Source organism: Onychostruthus taczanowskii, unplaced genomic scaffold (assembly GCF_017590055.1).
Source record: "Onychostruthus taczanowskii isolate IOZ18803 unplaced genomic scaffold, ASM1759005v1 scaffold38, whole genome shotgun sequence".
Taxonomy (NCBI): domain Eukaryota; kingdom Metazoa; phylum Chordata; class Aves; order Passeriformes; family Passeridae; genus Onychostruthus; species Onychostruthus taczanowskii.
The window spans coordinates 7,864,992-7,883,177 of record NW_024501237.1 but is presented as its reverse complement, the minus strand read 5'-3'; the positions used below and the strand labels follow the sequence as shown (position 1 = coordinate 7,883,177).

The window sequence follows — 18,186 nt, the reverse complement described above, 5'->3', positions numbered from 1 at the left end:
CCTCCGCCCGGGCAACGCGGGCCGGGCCTCTTCGTGCCGAGCTGCCCTACCCTGCCCCTACCCCCCTGCGCAAAGGGCAGGGCCACGTCCCGCCCCGCTAATCGCCGGGCGGGGCGGCCGAGCTCCCCCGCTGCACATCGGCGTTTCCCGAGGAGCGGGTGCCCGTCGGTAGGGACACGCAAAGTGCAGCGGGGACACCCGTTCCTCCTGCCTCGCGGCTTTCCCTCGGGAGACACCAGCCTCGTGCCCACGCCAATTCCCGCTGTGAAGCCCCTGGCAGAGCCCTTCCCTTCCCTCAGCTTTCCCGAAGCTCGGACCCACACCGAAAAAACTCTTGACTGCGACAAGTATAGACTGTTCACGACAAGAACGTCTCGGACCGGCACTCAGGCAGGTGCTGCTTAGCCGAAATCACAACACTGAAAGGAATAAGAGGAATGTGTCTTTACAAACAGGTGCTGTGAATCTGCTTATAGCTAGGGCCAGAGACTTGTAGATAAGGAAGTAACGAGAGAAACTACAAGTTTCAGAAAACGTTACTCATTGACAGGGACTACTGCTCAGCCAAGGTCATGCTTAATTCTCGAACTTTGAGGAAAAGAATAAAGACTTGATAGAACTATCTTATGCAACGGGGGGTCCGTGTGTGTGCGTGTTAAGAGGGACGTGTAGTAGGCGAATTGGGAAGTCTGTACTTTCCAGGTACCTCAGCCAATGGAGAAAGAAAGAGGGTGATGTGGCTGGGAAAATCAGGATAAGGGGGCTGTGTCCTCCAACAATTTGAGAGACCCCATGGGAAATGTCTCATAGCCTCTCCCTTTGTTCGTGAATAAGGTTACAGGACTCCTCTGTCTCCTTTTTGAACATAAACCTCTTGTGATGTGAATTTTTTCTGCACAACATTGTAATGGTGAACATAATTTTGCTCATTCAAAACCAATGGGGCATTTGGTTTTACACTGCTTGTAAAATTGTATCAGGAAGCCAAGATGTATACAATTAATACCTGCATTTAGCAGAGTCACAGAACCAGGTAAACAAACGAAGCTTTTCAGTTCACCTTTAAAGAGGAAGGAGGGCAAGCAGCTGCAAAATCTAACCCGATCAAAGTCTAATGGTACACTGGTACCTCTACCCTGATAACAGTATTATACTGCAGCCATTGTACCTTGCTTCACACATGCCTTTCCATTCAGACACACACACCTTTTGCCTGTTTAGGTCTTCAGCAATCCATAAGAAAACAAAAAATTAGTCACTGCTTAGAATACATCTTCTACAATATAGTTTATAAAGGGAATAGATACCTCATTTACCAAGGTTCCTGGAACCACTTAGAGCAACACAGTTCTAATAGAACTACCTACATTTTATAGACAAAAATGTTCCTCCTTCTTATACCTGATTAGCAGGTATTTAGTGGCTTTTGCTTTGAAAATTCTCTACCTGCTCACAAATCTACTTTTCATTCTACAGCTATGATAAAGAAAATATGCTTTCCTGTTCTGCGTGGCAAACATGCAAAGGACAGCTTCAGAAATCAAACTGGGCTTGGGTAGCTCTCAAAAGCAGCAAGCTATTTGCTATCTAAACTGTTGTCTACTTCTTAATGTATTACTAGCATATATAATTCATTACCTTATTTAGCCAGAGGACATAGTAATTTAGATAATTTGTTTTCTAAAAATATGCTTGTATTATTAATACAGTATCTCTTCCTTCCTTTTCTCTATTTGCTTACTTAACAATTTACCTCATTTTGTACCAAACCCCCAAATCATTTTGGTGCAAAATGAATGGTGTGGTGCAAAGCAATGGCAAATCCTACAACAGTTGTGTCCAGACACAGGTGTGCCGGAGTCCTAATGTCAATGTTGCTTTATGTGCTACTATTTATACTAACAACAGTACAACTATGTCCATTTTGGAAATTTTAGACCTCATAAATTGTATATTGCTGCTCTGGCAAGGTTAGCATGACCTTCCTGTTTTTGAATTATGACATGGGTGGGTTTATATCTCTCTTTACTAATTACTTTGAATTATAAATGTTATTATTCATTAAAAATGCAGGAGACTGCTAGTAGCCTGCATCAGTATATACATGAACTAAAAATCTCAGTGTAGCTCCATAAATTGCCATGAAGCCTTGAGTTAGACCTCATTATTCCTGTCCTGTACGCATTTCTTATGAACTTCCCTCTACCTTCTGTTTCTGTGCCATTGAAATATTTTACTGAGAAATCTTCTTTAAGCTACACTTTGGATATGCATTTATAATTGGCTAATAAGATGCAATGCAATCACAACAAAATCCTCTTCTTCTACTGCCTCCCCATCACCATGTCCCTCTCCCACTTAATACACTAAAAGCTCAGGGCATGAATTTTGATGGAGGGTCAATGTAGATTTTGGCACATTTGCAGTAAAATAGAGATTTAGAACTAAGAGGAACAAATGAGCTTTAAATACCACCCAAATAATGAATAAAATGTCTTTATTGGTTGGTGTTCTATCTGTAATAAAGCCAAAGTGAACATGTAAATGATGTGGTCAAGCAGGAGGACAGCTGAAGATAAGATAGCAGAAATCTAACACACATTTTATTTTAACTTTTGTTCAGAGCAAGTAAGGAAAAAAAAAAAAAAGACAAGACCATAGACTAGGCCATTAACTTTCAATGAGGTAGTGAATCTCATGACTGAAACTGTCATGAACTTCCACTGCACTTGGACCTACTTGCAAATAGGGTCCCTTATCTGCTTCATGCTTTCACAGTATCTCTCTCCCAGGACTCTCTTCATATGTTATTTCACATGCTCAAGAACTGAACTGTGTATAACTGGAATAAGTTCTGTTGGGGTTTTGGGGGGTGTTAATTGTTTCAGAGCAGTTTTATCTCCCATCAGCAGACTGTCTGCATTTTTGGCAAACGGATTATCTTTAAAAAGACTCTATAGAAGAACACGTTGCTGAATAACCTGTAATACTTAACACCAAGAAAGTGATTGAGTGGATTGGTTCTCCTTACCAGCAAGAGAGTTCCTAAGCTTGTCCTTGTGCTTTGTAAGTGAACGTCTCTTCTTGGTCAGATGATTGTTCCACATTTTTATACTGTTTTCACACATCCGTGTGTAAGCAAGGGTAGAGAAACAAAACATTAAAATAAATATTTGACATAATACAGGCTTCTGGCTGAGCCAAGCAGTAGATTATTTTCCATGCCCTTCATCTGCAAAGGTATAGGAACAAAGAATAACTACCAGTAATAATACGTAATAGCTGCTGCCATGGAAAGTCTTCTGACTAGAGAGAGATCCAACTGCTGGTTATTTGCCCTGCTGGTCACCCAAGAAATGGGATTTCAAAAAGTAAACAGGTTTTACTTTACTTTACTTCAACCAAAGTCTCTGTGAAGGTAAAATTTGAAGGCAAATACTGAACACAAGAGAAAGGTGGATTTTTTTTTTTTTTAAAGCTACTGCATGGTATTTTTGACTGTCTTAATATAATTTATTAATTGACTGCACATGATGATACAGAAGCATCTTGCATGATCCAAGTGCTAACATTTGTACGAAATCAAACATGCTTGCTGTCTTGCAATTTACAAAAAGCTGTGAAAAAAACTGTCAAAAAAGCATGCTGTAATATTTTTAAATAATTAATTGGTTACAGATTTTACTGTAAAATATAGATTTAAAGTGAAGAAAACATCATATGAGCAAAAATAAGTGTAGGACTAAAACTTGCATCTTTTAAACACATTTCAGAAGTGCTTAATTTAAACCAACACATTAAAATCTGTCAAGCTTACCTCAACAAATCTAATTATATCACAGAGAAGTGTTGTGCAATGTACTGTCAACACCAGATAGTCTACACATCACTCCTGGAGAGTGGAAGCAAAGAGAACAGATAAAACAGTAATCCTGTACTGTGTGTATGTATTGTTACAGTAAATCACAATAGAAAGTGGAACAAAATCCAGAAACTGTAGTAAAAGTTTATTTGGTTATTAACATTCTACACAAAATATAATTTCTGTTTAAGCATAAATATAATGTCATATTTGTATGAAGCTATTTAAACCCTTAAAAGATTCCATGGAAAGGGAAACCCTTGAAGCAGCAGCAGCACAGTTTAATTTTGGTATTGAAAAATCAAAAGTCTCATCAGCTAGAAATTTCCCTGTTATTTGTGACACACACACTTAAAGGATGCACCTGCTGGACTTCCTGAAATCTCAGTAGCTCAGACTTTTAATAAACTACCTCAGTGAAATCCATGCATGGACATAAAGACCACCCTTACATTTCTTGACATTATTGCAATTCTCCTGTCTTCCCGATATCAAACTAATGCTCTTCAGCTGCTGGTGTAGCCAGGACTCCTCTGACAAGATTATTTCAGCCCAGATATGTTTAAATATCACAGCAGCAGTGTGCTGCCGAGTTGTCAGATGGGAGGTATAGCACAATCTTTTTTTCCCCAAGTATTTGCTCAGAATTGTTTCATATACAAACTAGGTGGGAGCTATAGTTTACACCCAGGTCCTGCAATACAGACAAATTTATTTCCTCCAGTTTCTGTTACTAGTTCTAAGGCATGGATCTTTGATTCTTTAATATATGTTTCCTGGGGTTTGGCTACCTTGGAACAACTTATATATAGGTAATGTGATAAAATCATCATGTCATCTTGTCACCAAGTAAGAATACTTTTAAATAGAGATAAATACTGTCAAGCTTATTTTCACCATTTTCAATGCTTTGAAAGTCAGATTGCTCACTAAGCAGTTAACACTGCCTCTTAACATGCAACATGTACCACCTCTCCTCACAGTTTTTAAGTGTAGGAATAAGATATACAAACAATTGAAGTTCACACATCAATGGTTTCCCCACATGAAACTAGGCACCCCTATGAGTGTAGGAACCCAGAGAGAGGATGCCAAACAAGTTGGTCTGTGCTCTGAAATTCTCTGTGGGACATAGGCCATCAGACCTGCTGTGTGGTTTTGGATGTAGTGTAAAAGTTAGTTCAATTTCCACACATTAAAAAAAAAAAAAAATCAGAATGCAGTCAAGCAAGTCTGCGAGCTCCCTTACAACACTCCAAATTTTGCATACAATTCCATGTTCAACCCATGTTTACTGAAACAATCAATTATAATACAATGGAAGTAGTGACTGAAACTAAATGGAACAGTCAGGCTGAACCTTCATTCAGCAAAGGCAAGGCAAGATCCATGGTAACACACTCCTTAAAATCATCTAGCCCAACTGTTGCAAGATGTGGAATATGTAAAAATTTTCTTAAGAAAGAATATCCTTTGGTGTTTGATCTTTATCTACTTTCAAGCCTAATCAGCAAGAGGGGAGATTTAAGTAATGAAACAGAGAGCACCCAACAAGCTCTATGTGATGTTCAGGTGTTCTACCAAAAATTATTTTTTGGTAAATTGTCTTGTTAAGGTTTAGGGCTGGACAGGCTTCAATGTTCTCAGACCCAGGGGAGGTTAACAAAGCTGGGCAAGAAGGACGGACCACCGTGGACAAAGTGGATGTCCCATAGTGCACACCACAAACGCAGAATTTAGGGGCCACAAGGACATCTGGCAGAATTCCCAAGGAAAGGAAGAAACAAATGAAGACAACGCAGTAATTGTGCTGAAATTGGCTCCAACTGGGTAACAGGGAATTCCGGCAGGGACAGATCCCGACCGACCCATGGAGCACCGACACAAAAACCCACCGGCCACAAAGAAAACAGAGACTGAGCACGGAACTAATTAGCACCAGAGGTGAGAGAACCATTAACCAGCAGAAAACAGAATACTGATTAATAAGAGAACTGTGTAACTTGTAGCCAACGAACACCAACCCCTTTGTTTGCTAAAATGTATAAACAGGAAAAAGTTCTGACAGTTGGAGCGCTTGATCTGTGGATTATCTCTGGATTAACCACCCAGGGCTGTGCAACACTGAAATAGATACTCGATGTCTCTCATTATTGGCTTCTTGCACACCGGGCGATCAGTCCGGTGTTTGTGGGCAGCAGTGACAGCGCAGCCTGGCCCGGCGGGGCAGCAGGCCGGCGGGCGAGGGAGCGGGAGCGCCCTTAGCCCATAAGGGCCAGAGGGAAAAGGAAGCCTCTTCCCAGCCAGCACTTCCGCCGCGTCCCGTACCGGCGATCACTTCCAGGTCGGGAGCTGGCTTCCGGCGGGATGCGGGGGGCGGCCGGGCCCCGCTCGCTCCCGGCCGTGCTCTGAGCCGCCGCCCACGGAAGATGTGGGCTCGCGTCTGGGGGTTCCTGTACAGCAGCTACTTTCGGTTCTGGCTGAAGTGGGTCCTGCGGCTGCTGACGGGCAAGTGCGAGCTGCAGCGCCTCCTGGGCGGCGAGGAGGCGGGCGCGCGTCGGACGCTGAGCGTAGGTAATGGAGGGGCCGGGGCCGGGGCCGCGAGGTCGCCTCCGAAGCGTCGTGTACGGAGCATTTAGCGTGGAAAAGACCTCCGTGATCATCGATTCCAGCCATTAACCCAGCACTGCCTAACCCAGCACTAAACCATGTCTCCCAGTGCCGCATCCGCACGTCCTTTAAATCTCTCCGGGAATGGTGGTGACTGAACTACTGCCCTGGGCAGCCTGTTCAGTGCTTGGCAACCCTTTCGGTGGTGACATTTGCCCTCATGTCCAACCGAAACCTCCCCTGGCACAACCTGAGGACGTTTCCTCTCCTCCTGTCACTGGTTACTTGGGAAAAGGAATCGACCCCCTTCTGTCCACAGCGTCCTTTCCAGTGGTTGTAGGGAGCGATGAAATCCCCCCTGAGCCTCCTGCTTTCCAGGAGCTGGAAACCAGTACCTGGTGTGTATCCCCAGAATTGTATTTTCACTCTTCCTTTCATCCCAGCAATCCTAGGAGAATTCTAAATGAGTGCCAGAACTAGCTTCCTTGTCTACTTACTAAGGAAATTCCAGTGTCATCAAAAAGTGAATCAGAAATCGTACCTTGTCCCCCAGAGTTTTCCCATCACTTTGTGTATATGCTTTTACCTTCCTTTACTAAAAAAAATCACATTGAATATACATAAATGCATTTTTTTGGAGGTGAGGAAGGAAGAGTGATTTAACTTACAATTCTGCGTGGTGAAGAATTTTGATCTAAAACAGCAATTCAAGAAACTGCCAAACATTTTTGTGGCTTTATAATGGATTGCAGAAGTGACTGTACTTCCTTATTCTTCAGTAATAAAAATGAAATAATGTCTGAGAACAGGAAAATATCAATTGACATATTTCTCTCCTGACATCTTTTCAAATTTGTCTTTGTTTTGTACATGTAATTGATGCTTTAAAAAATCCAAATCTACTTTCAGCATTGTACTGAAGAGTTATAAAAAAATCTGTGTAAATTAAGACATTTTGTTACCTGATAAACTGTTTACTTTAAGATTGATTCATTTTTTATTACATGTATAAAAGGGATGTAAAATTTTATAATATTATATACTGCAAGAACACTTATTGTCAATTATTTAGAACAGTTCAATTTAATGGTGAAATCTAATTTTTTTTTCCATATTGCAGAACATTCACTGGAATCATCAAAAAATAAGGTAAGAGATGGTAGAGATGAAACTGTAATAAAACCTTTTTTCAGTGACAGATCCCAGAAAAATAACACATGCATTTACTTTTTGAGAGGGGTGAACTGAAGACAAGTAAATGACAGAGAGAACTTTGAATTTTGTGTTCTGTGTGCTAGGTTTATTTAAGGTTTCTCAAAAATAATCCATGTCCCTTCAAACATTTGTTTAATTGAAATCTCAGCTTTGTTAGCTACATATCTCCTAATTCTGAAGCATTTTCTTAGCTGCACTTGTTTCAGCTAGATTAGGAAGAGTATATTTCAATTCAGCAGCTGAAAGCAAACAAGAATCTAGACCAAGTAACTCTCCAGCTTTGCATTTATCCTTTATGCAACTCCTATGTAGACATTGTTGTTTACAGCCTGACAAAGGAACTGAAGACAAGTAAATGACAGAGAGAACTTTGAATTTTGTGTTCTGTGTGCTAGGTTTATTTAAGGTTTCTCAAAAATAATCCATGTCCCTTCAAACATTTGTTTAATTGAAATCTCAGCTTTGTTAGCTACATATCTCCTAATTCTGAAGCATTTTCTTAGCTGCACTTGTTTCAGCTAGATTAGGAAGAGTATATTTCAATTCAGCAGCTGAAAGCAAACAAGAATCTAGACCAAGCAACTCTCCAGCTTTGCATTTATTTATGCAACTCCTATGTAAACATTGTTGTTTACAGCCTGACAAAGTACAAATCATGCTTTCATGTAATTATTGCAGATCTTTTATATGCAGTTTGAGCCAGTGCATTGTAAGCAATTGCCTTAAACTGATCTTTTTCCTCTTATGGTAAATAATACACACAACAGATACACAGAAACTGAGCTTTAATAATAAGGTAGATAATGTGTTCATTCCTCATGAAGTCCTTTACTGTATTAACTGCCTAGGTTTTAAGAAATGCTGTACATGTTGAAGAAGCTGAAGTGGAGAAATGTGTCAGAGATGTAATGAAAGAAAAGAAGATTGAACAGAACGACGCAAGGTGTGTTTGGAAACCTCTCTCTGTTCTCACTTTTTGGCATGTTCTTCCAGCTGCTTAACCTGAAGCAATATTTATATTCAATGAAAGTATTCTGAATGAAATCTGAAAAAAAGGTGTGGTTATATTCTCATCAGTTCTAGAAAATAAATTGCAAAGTTTAATTCATGCGGATTTGGCCTTGCTGTATCTCTGTTTTGCAAGTCCCTTCTGTTACTCCATATTTCTAACTTGTTGCATAGGTTGATTACAAGAACTATATAATTCCTTAGATATATTTAAGAGAATATAGTGATGCCTGCTTAATGTTTGCATTCATCTCCATAAGTAATTAGTGAGTGACAGGGAATAATCAAAATTTCTTCTTTTTTTCTTTCTTTTTGTGTGTAAGACTTAAAAAAAGTTTGGGGGTAGGTGAAGGTACAGTGGTCAGGATGATATATGGAGTTTTGTGCCATAACAGATTTTAGCTTTTTTTTTTTTTTTTTTCCTCCATAATTGAAGGTAATAGAGGCTGACTGCAGCAATGGAATCAGCTAGAGATATTTAAAGTATGCAAGTGTACTTAACCAGTATGCTGTAGTTGTAAAGATACACATAAAGCACTTCCTAATTCTGGTGTTTACATTGCATTAACATAAGAAAGGTCTTACCTGGTAATTCAAGCTAGAATTTATGGCTGAGTAGGCTTATTTAAAAAACTTCTCTATGTTTTTTTTTTTTATTATTATTTCAGGTTTAAGACAAATTTGCATATATCCTTGCTACAGATATCAGGTTATAAAAAACTGTATTTGAATGTGGAGAACCTAAGGAAGGTCCCTTATGATTCAGAAAATGAAGAACACGAGGAACAGTTAATTGAGGTGAAATAATTTTTAAAATACATGTGCTGTTTGGTTCTTTTCCCCCCTCCAAGTCCAACACCTTGAAAGAACTTACTGGTAGCATTCTTACCAGCTTAAAGCTCTTTTCTGCCTACAAACTGCAAAGTAGAACTGCAAACTACAGAAATGACACATTAAAATAAAACCTCAAACAAAAAAATAAACTAGAGTTACTTGCAATGGAGCTACTTTGTGTGAAATCAGACATAACAACAATATATATGTAGAAAAATAATTTGTGATGTGTCACTGCAGAATCACTACTAAAAAGATTTATAACCTTATGCACACGTCTAACTTTGTAAACCACTAGTTGCTAGATAAAAAAGACACTTGTTTTGTCTTATTACTGCATCCCAGCCAATGTCAAGGAAGATAGTTTGATGCTGGAAGATAAAATTTCATAATTATCTCAGCTTGCTGTGGAAGCCCCAACATTGACATGTTGAATTTGAGTATTCATTGAGAATTTATATTTCAGTTTATAGCTGTCCTATTACAAAATGATGCATAAATTAATTTCTGTAGTGAAACAAGTCTTTGTTTCTTTGGTATTCATACAGCATCTTTGTCTGTGAAAGAAAATTACCACATTTAATGTTATATATAATAACTTCCATAATTGCTGAAGCGAGCCATTGTAGCAGACCCCAGATTGCCACTAACAGAAAAAAGCAGCATGCAAATTGTACCCTGTTCAATACCTGGTGAATGGTTTCTAGTGCACAGCAGCAATTGGTCTGAATTAATATGACTTGGAATACTTGAGCAGCATAACATGGAAGTATATTTGTGCAGCTCTGGAATTTGCTGATGCCTCACGAGAACCTGAAGGCCAGAATCAGCAAACAGTGGTGTGACATTGGCTTCCAAGGCGATGATCCTAAAACAGACTTCAGAGGAATGGGGCTGCTGGGCTTGGTGAATCTGGTGTAAGTGAAAAGAAGTATTTCATTCTTTTTGTAACTAATTTTCAGTATCTGTATTTTCTATAACTAATGCTATTTCTAATAAAAACTGAGTAGAAGCAAATAGAAAGTACTGTGTTCAACATTTCTAGTGGCTGCACATTGTAAACATGTGATGTGGTTGGATAAGGACAAGAAGTGAGGGAAGGGACAGAAATTTGCCCAAGACACCTTATTTTTTTGTTGCCTTATGCTAGAGTTGGGAGGCTGTACCTAATTTTTCAAAAGCTTTAAAAATACCTGAATGTAAAAATTCCTACTGTAATTTTTGCATATCTTTGCTAAGCTACCTTTTGGACTAGGTTGAACTTCATATTTGATGTTCAGATCACAATGGGTTTTTTTTTACAGTATTAGTTCATGCTGAATATAATTTATTTTGCTACCTTTTCCTTGGTTTTCATTTTGTGCCATTTTCCAGTTACAGGTTAGTTTTCACCTTTAGTTTCAAGGTACAGATTTTAATGTTGACACGAACAAAGTATTTTTTTTCAAAGAATTTAAAATAATATTTTACTTTGCCAGGTATTTTAGTAAGCATTACACCAATGAAGCTCGTCAGATCCTTTCTCGTTCAAATCACCCAAAGCTGGGGTAAGTCGCTCTAGAATTTTTTCTGGCTGCTTCTATGTAAGAACTGAAGTGAAGACTGCTAAACATGTGTCCAGAAAGTAAAGAGGAAAATACATGTGGGCTTTTTCCATTAAAGAATGAAAAAAGGGTCAGAATAGAAGGGTGTGAGAAACCAAACACAGAAAGCAATTTCTAGCTGGGAACTAAGTGCACCTTTTTTTTTTTGTTCAGAATTGATTTGTTGGGACAAAAATGTTGCAAAATATCATCTTTATTTAACATAGTAAATGCCTTTAACATTGTAGTTAGTTTTATTTATAGTAGACTTAGATTAGATTTAGAAATTCATACTTGTTTTTCACGTTCTTACTGATCCTGTGTTGGGATAGTTTAGATTACCTCTTAAGGTCCTTTTTTCCCCTCTAGGTTTCTGCTGTGTAATAAGTACTTACAAACAGGTAGTTTGTTTAAATTTGTTTTTGAAAACTTTGCATATTTAAGCATTTAGCTGATTTTACAGGGAAATACACTCTCAAACCAGTCAGATATAATAATCTGATCCATCTAGCTCATTGTTAACTTGATGACCTACCAAAAAACAGGAGCCCTTCATAACTTTGATTGTAAATAACAGTACCCTGTGCAACTCTGTCATGAACAGTATATGTGAGACTTTTTGCTCAATTACATAAGTATATAATTGGCACAAATTAATGAATTTTTACTTTTTCTTCCTCCACAAACACTTTAACGGTTGTTTAAGAATTTCTATTATAATAATTTCTATACCATGCAACAGAAAACCAGATTCTTTCAGTTTGAGCAACAGGTTGAAATAGCCATTCCATTTACACTACAACATGTTTTTCACATCCAATTTTTAATATTCCAGCAGATCTAAGGATGTCAAATGAATAAGTTGAAGTCAGTGTCGATTAGCTTTGCCACCTCAATATTACTGTGACTTTTACATGGGTGGATGCACCAGGGAATGGTCTGTAGATTGGAATCAGCTCATCAACAAGTATTAGAGGAACAATTTGGACTATAACAGCTATCCTAAAGCAGAGTGTGCCAGGGAACTTTTTAAGTCTTTCAATCCATAATGTAAACCCATGATTTGTGTTGCAGATACTCCTATGCCATTGTTGGGATCAATCTGACAGAGATGGCATACAGCTTGCTCAAGAATGGTGCTTTAAAGGGTCATCTCTACAACATGGTCTCTGGGCTGCCACAGATGGAGCACTTCCATCAGTTTTACTGTAAGTATCTAGTACTCAGGGTAGGCCATAACATAGAGTTTAAGCTCTTTGGAGTGCATTTCCACTCTTTTCTCATTAGCCAGAGTAAGCTGTTTGTCTTCTGTATTGGAAATGCACCTGCTGCTTAAACGTTGTGCTGCAGAAATGTACATTTAAGGATAATTTCTGTGGCGTTCTATATTTTAGATACTCCAGTCTGAAAACTCAGTATTTGCAGATTTCTTTTTTTATTTATTATTAGAGCATCCAAAAGCTTGCTGTAGATCAGGATGGGACTAGTCCTTGTTTTAAGGGGTTGAAGAGAGTCTAAAGGATCACTCTAGGACTGGCTGTATTTTATTTTCTTCACAGGTTATCTAGTTTATGAGTTTGACAAGTTCTGGTTTGAAGAGGAACCAGAAAGCATTATGCACTTCAACCAGTACAGAGAGAAATTCCATGAAAAAATTAAGGGACTTCTACTGGATTACAATGTGGTACTGACCTTACAAGATACAAAGAAACCTTAATTCCTCTGCAGTATATGAGGTTCTGTATTAAAAATTGAGTAATTCATTTGGATGGAAATTTTGTGTGTTTCACCAAAAACTGTCTAACAATAGAACTTTTTTTTTTTTTTACATTAAGAAAAAGAAAATTAGCAAAATTCAGTTAAGGAAGCTTGGACAATCAACCTCTGTTTACAGGTATTTTTATGCTATTCTCCAAAGGGCAGCTTTTTGAAAAGGAAGTGAAGCAAAACCCAACCACCAAACCAACACAAAGAACAACCCACAAATCTCAAGAACCTCTCGATTGCTTACTTTTACTTTTCTTTTATACTTCTTATTGCAGAAACATGAAGCAGATATTTATGCTGCATCATATTTTTTATGAATGGATTTGACTGTTAATGGTCCTTTAAAAGACAGTTTAAGTTGTACTTTTCAAATGTGAATTTAAATTCCACCCTTTTAACGTAACGATTGAAGTTCAGCTTTTGGTTGAAATTATTGTTGTTTTAGATTTTTTGTGTTCTTGTTCCTTTATATATCATTGATCGTTCACTCAACAGTGTTAAACTTCTTTGTAATTAAGAGGTCCTCAAAGGAGATGTATTATTTGTTTATAATTTTGGAAAAGAGGCTTAATCCATCAGCATATTCTACTTACTTGTATTCTAGTACTTACTAGAAATTACTTCTGGAAAGGAAGTTTATCTATAGATTTGTACTAGCCAATTCCTATGCTTGAAAGTAGTTTAGTTTGCAAACAAAAAGAACCACGTGTCATCAGCATGAGGATAAGATCTTCAGGCTAAAGCTACTCTTTTTTAAAGTATTTCTGTTTTAAAAACTTTTGATTCTTTCTAATCTGACTTCAAATGATGAGGATGGTTGACTCAGAATCTGTTGTCAGCCCTTTCTTTTAGCAGCTAAGGGGGTTTTCTTAGTGGGAGGTACAACAGATTTTCTTTAGCCATTTTATAAATTTAAAAAACCTCCTTTATTGCAGCTGCAATCCTTATTTTGTAAAAATAAATTTACATCTGAGTACAAGTCTAAAAAAGATGTATTTTCCATGGAGGGGATGCAACTTTGATGTGTTTCTTAGTCTTGCCATCCTCAAGACAATCTAATAGATAGACCTTCATGTCTGTATTGTGACTAATTATTGCTTAGAGCAACTTTAAATGGATTTGGTATGACCATCACTTTGTTTTCTAAGACCTTCTATTAAATAAGTGCCTTCTGCTGTTTTCAATCAGCTTTTTATTTTGAGTCTTCTAACTAGATCACAGCCTTAGAAACTTGAGTAATTTGAGAAAGATTTTTTCACTGTATACCTAAATAGCTCACAGTGGCACAAAATTTGTATGTTGATACAAGCTTTCATATATTTTTTTTAATCATCTCAGGTAAACTAATTAGTTAATTTCTAGTCAATGACTACTCCAGAAGAGATTCCTGAACAATAAAAGCATTAAACACAATGAATGGAAGCATGAGGGAAAAAAAACCTGAAAAAAAAGACAACCTTCTGTTTGTAATGAGTGTTATTACACTACATAAGTATGAAATATAATATGTAATACTGCATTTCTTGGAGATCATCAAAACCCACCTGGACATAGCCCTGAGCAGCCTCCTTTGAGGGTCCCTGCTTCAGGCTGGGGATTGGACTTGGTGATCCCCAGAGGTGCCTTCCCACCCCAGTAATTCTGGGATTGGAATTGTGTAAGTAGTGACTTGTTACACTGCATCCGCCCTTGTGCTCTCAGTCCCTTAAACAAGGGGATCTCTGGCTTTTGGGGAAGCTTCTGATCAGGATTCACAGTACCTGTGTATGGGGTAACACAGGTCTCTTTTCTTTTTATGATACCTTAGGTACAGGCAAGAGTCAGACAAGTTGAATGTGTTCAGGGTGGGGAAGGGTTCATCTTACCTCTGGTGGGTTGATGCTGTTCTACCAATATAAAAAAACCCAAAAACAACAACAACACTGTGAAGGTGTGCACAGGCAGAGTATTTATGGTTTGTCCCTGGCTTGTAAACTGAACAGCTGAACTGACCAGATTGGATCCAAACTGACAATGGGAAGCCCAGTTCTTTTGCTACTCCCCTGGACGTGGACCCTAGAATACTCGCCAATGAAGAACTGAGGTCCTGTGGAGAGTATTCTGGGATGCATGTCCTGTGGTGCAGCTCTGTTTCTCTGAGCTTTGCAGACCCTGGACATGCCAAAAATCCAAGAAAGGAAGTGGAAAGTGGCCCAAGTAGTTACTTTCTAGCCCCATCTTTTGTCGAGTTTGTCTTTATTAGTAACTTTCTCTACTGCTTGTAGATCTCCTTTGCAAGCAAAACACAACTGACTTTTTGAATTCGAGAAGTGATCCCAATTATGTTTGGCAGCAGCAGCAAAGGAGATGCTATTTGTTTTCATCTACTGCCTGCCAGCTAGTTACAAAATTGTTTGAGCAATCTATAAAGGCTCCCCTGAGCTACGCCTGCAAGCTTTTTTTTCTTTTTTCCCCAACAGTTGCAAAAGTAATCTACACCCTCGTCTTCCCAGCACTGAAACTTTCACTGGGCTCCTTGTTCACTGTGAGACTGACATTTAACTATTGCTGAGGCTTCTAAAGCCCAACCATAGATCTCAGGGTTCCAGTCACACACCTGAGATGTGTTAGTGTCAAATGTAGTTCAAGCTTTTAATAAGATGCATCTTTCTTTGCTAGTTTTTTTTCTTCTTAAATCAGTGGGTGATCTGGGAAGTGAACTGTGGCAGTAGACCCAACCATCATCAGATGAGTGAGACATAAGGGAATACATTAGTTTGCATGTAGTAATTAAGGTGAATGTTTGTGTTAGGCTCCAGTACACCTTCCCAGGAAACAGTTAGAATTTGCATGTGGTTTTGTGTGATCAATCACTAATTCTGTCTAGGAGTCACTCACTATATGTAGACTAATACTGCTGTCCCTGTTTGCACCCCTGGTAAGTTAACTGTATTATGGTGGTAGCTAGAAAATGTATTGAAATAGGTAAAATTGTGTTTAGAGAAGGCAAGAACAAGGCTTTACTAGTCAGTGGTATTTTATGCTAACTCTGTTGTAAGGTGACAATCCTAAGGTTATGGAAGACTGGAAATGGAGGTAGGCCACTTTTCTGCAAATTGATATAATCTTCAACATCAGAATTTGTTGCTCACAGGTTATTCTAAGAGTCTTAAAAACTCAGTAAATTATTATTTATTAACCATCACGTTTTAAATACATATTATCTTACTAGAACTTGCAAGTGCTGTTAGTTTTCTAACCTGCTGCCTCTTTAAAACATTCACTATGTGAAAACTTTTATGCAATAGTATTAAAAAAAAATTAAAACTGGAGACAATGTGGTTTTCTAAATTTGTTGTTGTTGTTCCTGTAGCAAATGTTTAACAAACTACCTTCACTTTTGTTATTTAGTGTATGCTTGAAACATGGTGCCACTCTGTGAACAAATTAATCTGGAGATAAGCAGAAGTTTACTACAAGAAGATGTAAAATCTAGTCTTTCACTGAGTAAACATATTGTTTCAGAAGTAACTAAAACTTGATTGGAAAGCCATCTGAAGACAGTGCTACATAGGAAGAAAGAAACAATCTTTTTTTAACTGGTTGTGATACATCTGACACAGCCATGTAAAGAATAGGGCATTTTGTCCTAAGTGCAATAGTAAAAGGGGCCAATTTTAACACACCAGGTAAATAGTTTCAGTCTTTGAAAAACAAAACAAAACAAAAATGCAACACAAATTAAACACACACAGCTCCATTGATTTTCCAGATTTTCCATCCTAGTTTAAATAAAATTTCACAAAATAAATTACTTAGCCTTTTTTTTTTAGGAGTTATGATGAAAAAGTTGTGTTTAGTTAGGTGGGAGTTGAGCAGTCAGCATCCTTGACAATACTGCTAGTGACGTGTGGTGAAGATGTAGCGCGTGGTCTCCTTCTGTCATTCTTTGTGTTGCTGTAGTACCATGGTGACCCATCTTTGGACTGTTGTTTTCTTGTGCCAGTCTAGACACTGTCTTTCTCTAGGGAATTAAGAACAACCCAGCCCAAGACGACTTGTGGGCAATTTCTTCTTATGACAATGTGCTTAGACAGCTGCATATTAATAGGAATTCCTGTTTACCACAATATAAAAGCAATAATGTATACTGTGATGTCTGTGTAATAGAGATATTTACAATGGTAGCAAATAAAGAATGGGTTGGTCTAAAATACTGTCAACAGTCGTGTCTTTGGCCTGCTAGAAAATGCAGCAATTGTCAGTTTCATGTACCTGCACTGGGATTGAATGAAAGCTTTATCCTCCTTTTTTCTTCCCCCCATCCTCCTAACTTGGCTTCAGCTTGCTAAGAGGTCCTTGGCTCTCAATCCTGTTACACAGGTGGGCTACTGTACTCTGCTGCAAGTGGTAGACATTTATTACTGCTTCATTTCAGTTGCTTCACTTGAAAAGAAGCTCTGTTTTAAAAAAAAAAAAAAAGCACAAAAAATTTAAAAACAAATCCACAACACAAAAAAAAGCCCCTACCAAAACCAAACCCCAAAAAGCTCCACAACAAAGACTTTATTTGAAGGACCTGGAAGGCAACTCAAAATCTGAGCATTTTTGCTCAGGAGGAACAAAATTTAAAAGCTGGAGAGCAACTCTGGAGATAGAAACCCTCAAGTGTTGCTGGTTTGTTGTTTTTTTTCAGACATTGTATCTTCTGGCATGCCTTCATACAAGATATGTTGAAAAATTTGCTTGGGGTTTTTTTAGTTTATTTGTTATCTCTCAGGCTGCCTTTACTTCTCCTGAATTCTGAAGAACAAATGCTTCTGTTAAGGTACTGAAGTGTCATTCCATGAGAACTACAAGATCTCATCCACAGTGGTCTTTTATTTCTGTAGAAGCACAGAACAGGCCCTGGCACTACAGGAACATCCCAGTCCTCCAAGCTCCAAATGTCAGGTTGATCAGTTATGCAAATGTGTTATTTTAGAAAATAGGACAAGCAGGCAGCTATTCAGGAAATTGAAACTGAGATCTTGAGTACCACAGGAAAGAGAAGAACCAAATCTTAATTGTCTTCTGAAGTGACCATCTATCAGGAACATCTTGCACTGCTCTTAAGACTGACTAAGCTGTATTTCACAGCTGGTATTCCCAGCTCTAAGCCACAGTGATGCTGCTGCTATCAGCACATGTTGCCATTTTCTATTATTAACCATTTTCCAGTGAAATGTTCACTGCCTCATTTTTGTTATTATTTGCTGTCAGGCCAATTTCTGGCTTTGCTATCGAATAAATCAACACCTTAAGTTGTGTCAGTTTTGGCTGGGGTAG

At 38.3% G+C, this 18,186-nt stretch overlaps 1 protein-coding gene across 1 annotated transcript; it reads left to right on the top strand.

Moving 5' to 3' along the window:
* Nucleotides 1-6,259: 6,259 nt before the first annotated feature.
* Nucleotides 6,260-17,067, top strand: ELMOD2 (ELMO domain containing 2). Its single transcript, XM_041412112.1, has 8 exons — nucleotides 6,260-6,436; nucleotides 7,593-7,621; nucleotides 8,536-8,630; nucleotides 9,364-9,493; nucleotides 10,313-10,446; nucleotides 11,008-11,076; nucleotides 12,187-12,320; nucleotides 12,672-17,067. The coding sequence occupies exons 1-8, from the start codon at nucleotides 6,292-6,294 to the stop codon at nucleotides 12,827-12,829; spliced, it is 894 nt and encodes a 297-aa protein (XP_041268046.1). The 5' UTR covers nucleotides 6,260-6,291; the 3' UTR covers nucleotides 12,830-17,067.
* The last annotated feature ends 1,119 nt before the right edge of the window (nucleotides 17,068-18,186 follow it).

What these genes read in the sequence shown, in the direction of transcription:
- ELMOD2 (XM_041412112.1), top strand. Translation starts at nt 6,292, where the DNA reads ATGTGGGCTCGCGTCTGGGGGTTCCTGTACAGCAGCTACTTTCGGTTC. An exon ending in GCGTCGGACGCTGAGCGTAG is followed by an intron (nt 6,437 to 7,592) that starts GTAATGGAGGGG and finishes TCCATATTGCAG; the next exon opens with AACATTCACTGGAATCATCA. An exon ending in TCAAATCACCCAAAGCTGGG is followed by an intron (nt 11,077 to 12,186) that starts GTAAGTCGCTCT and finishes TTTGTGTTGCAG; the next exon opens with ATACTCCTATGCCATTGTTG.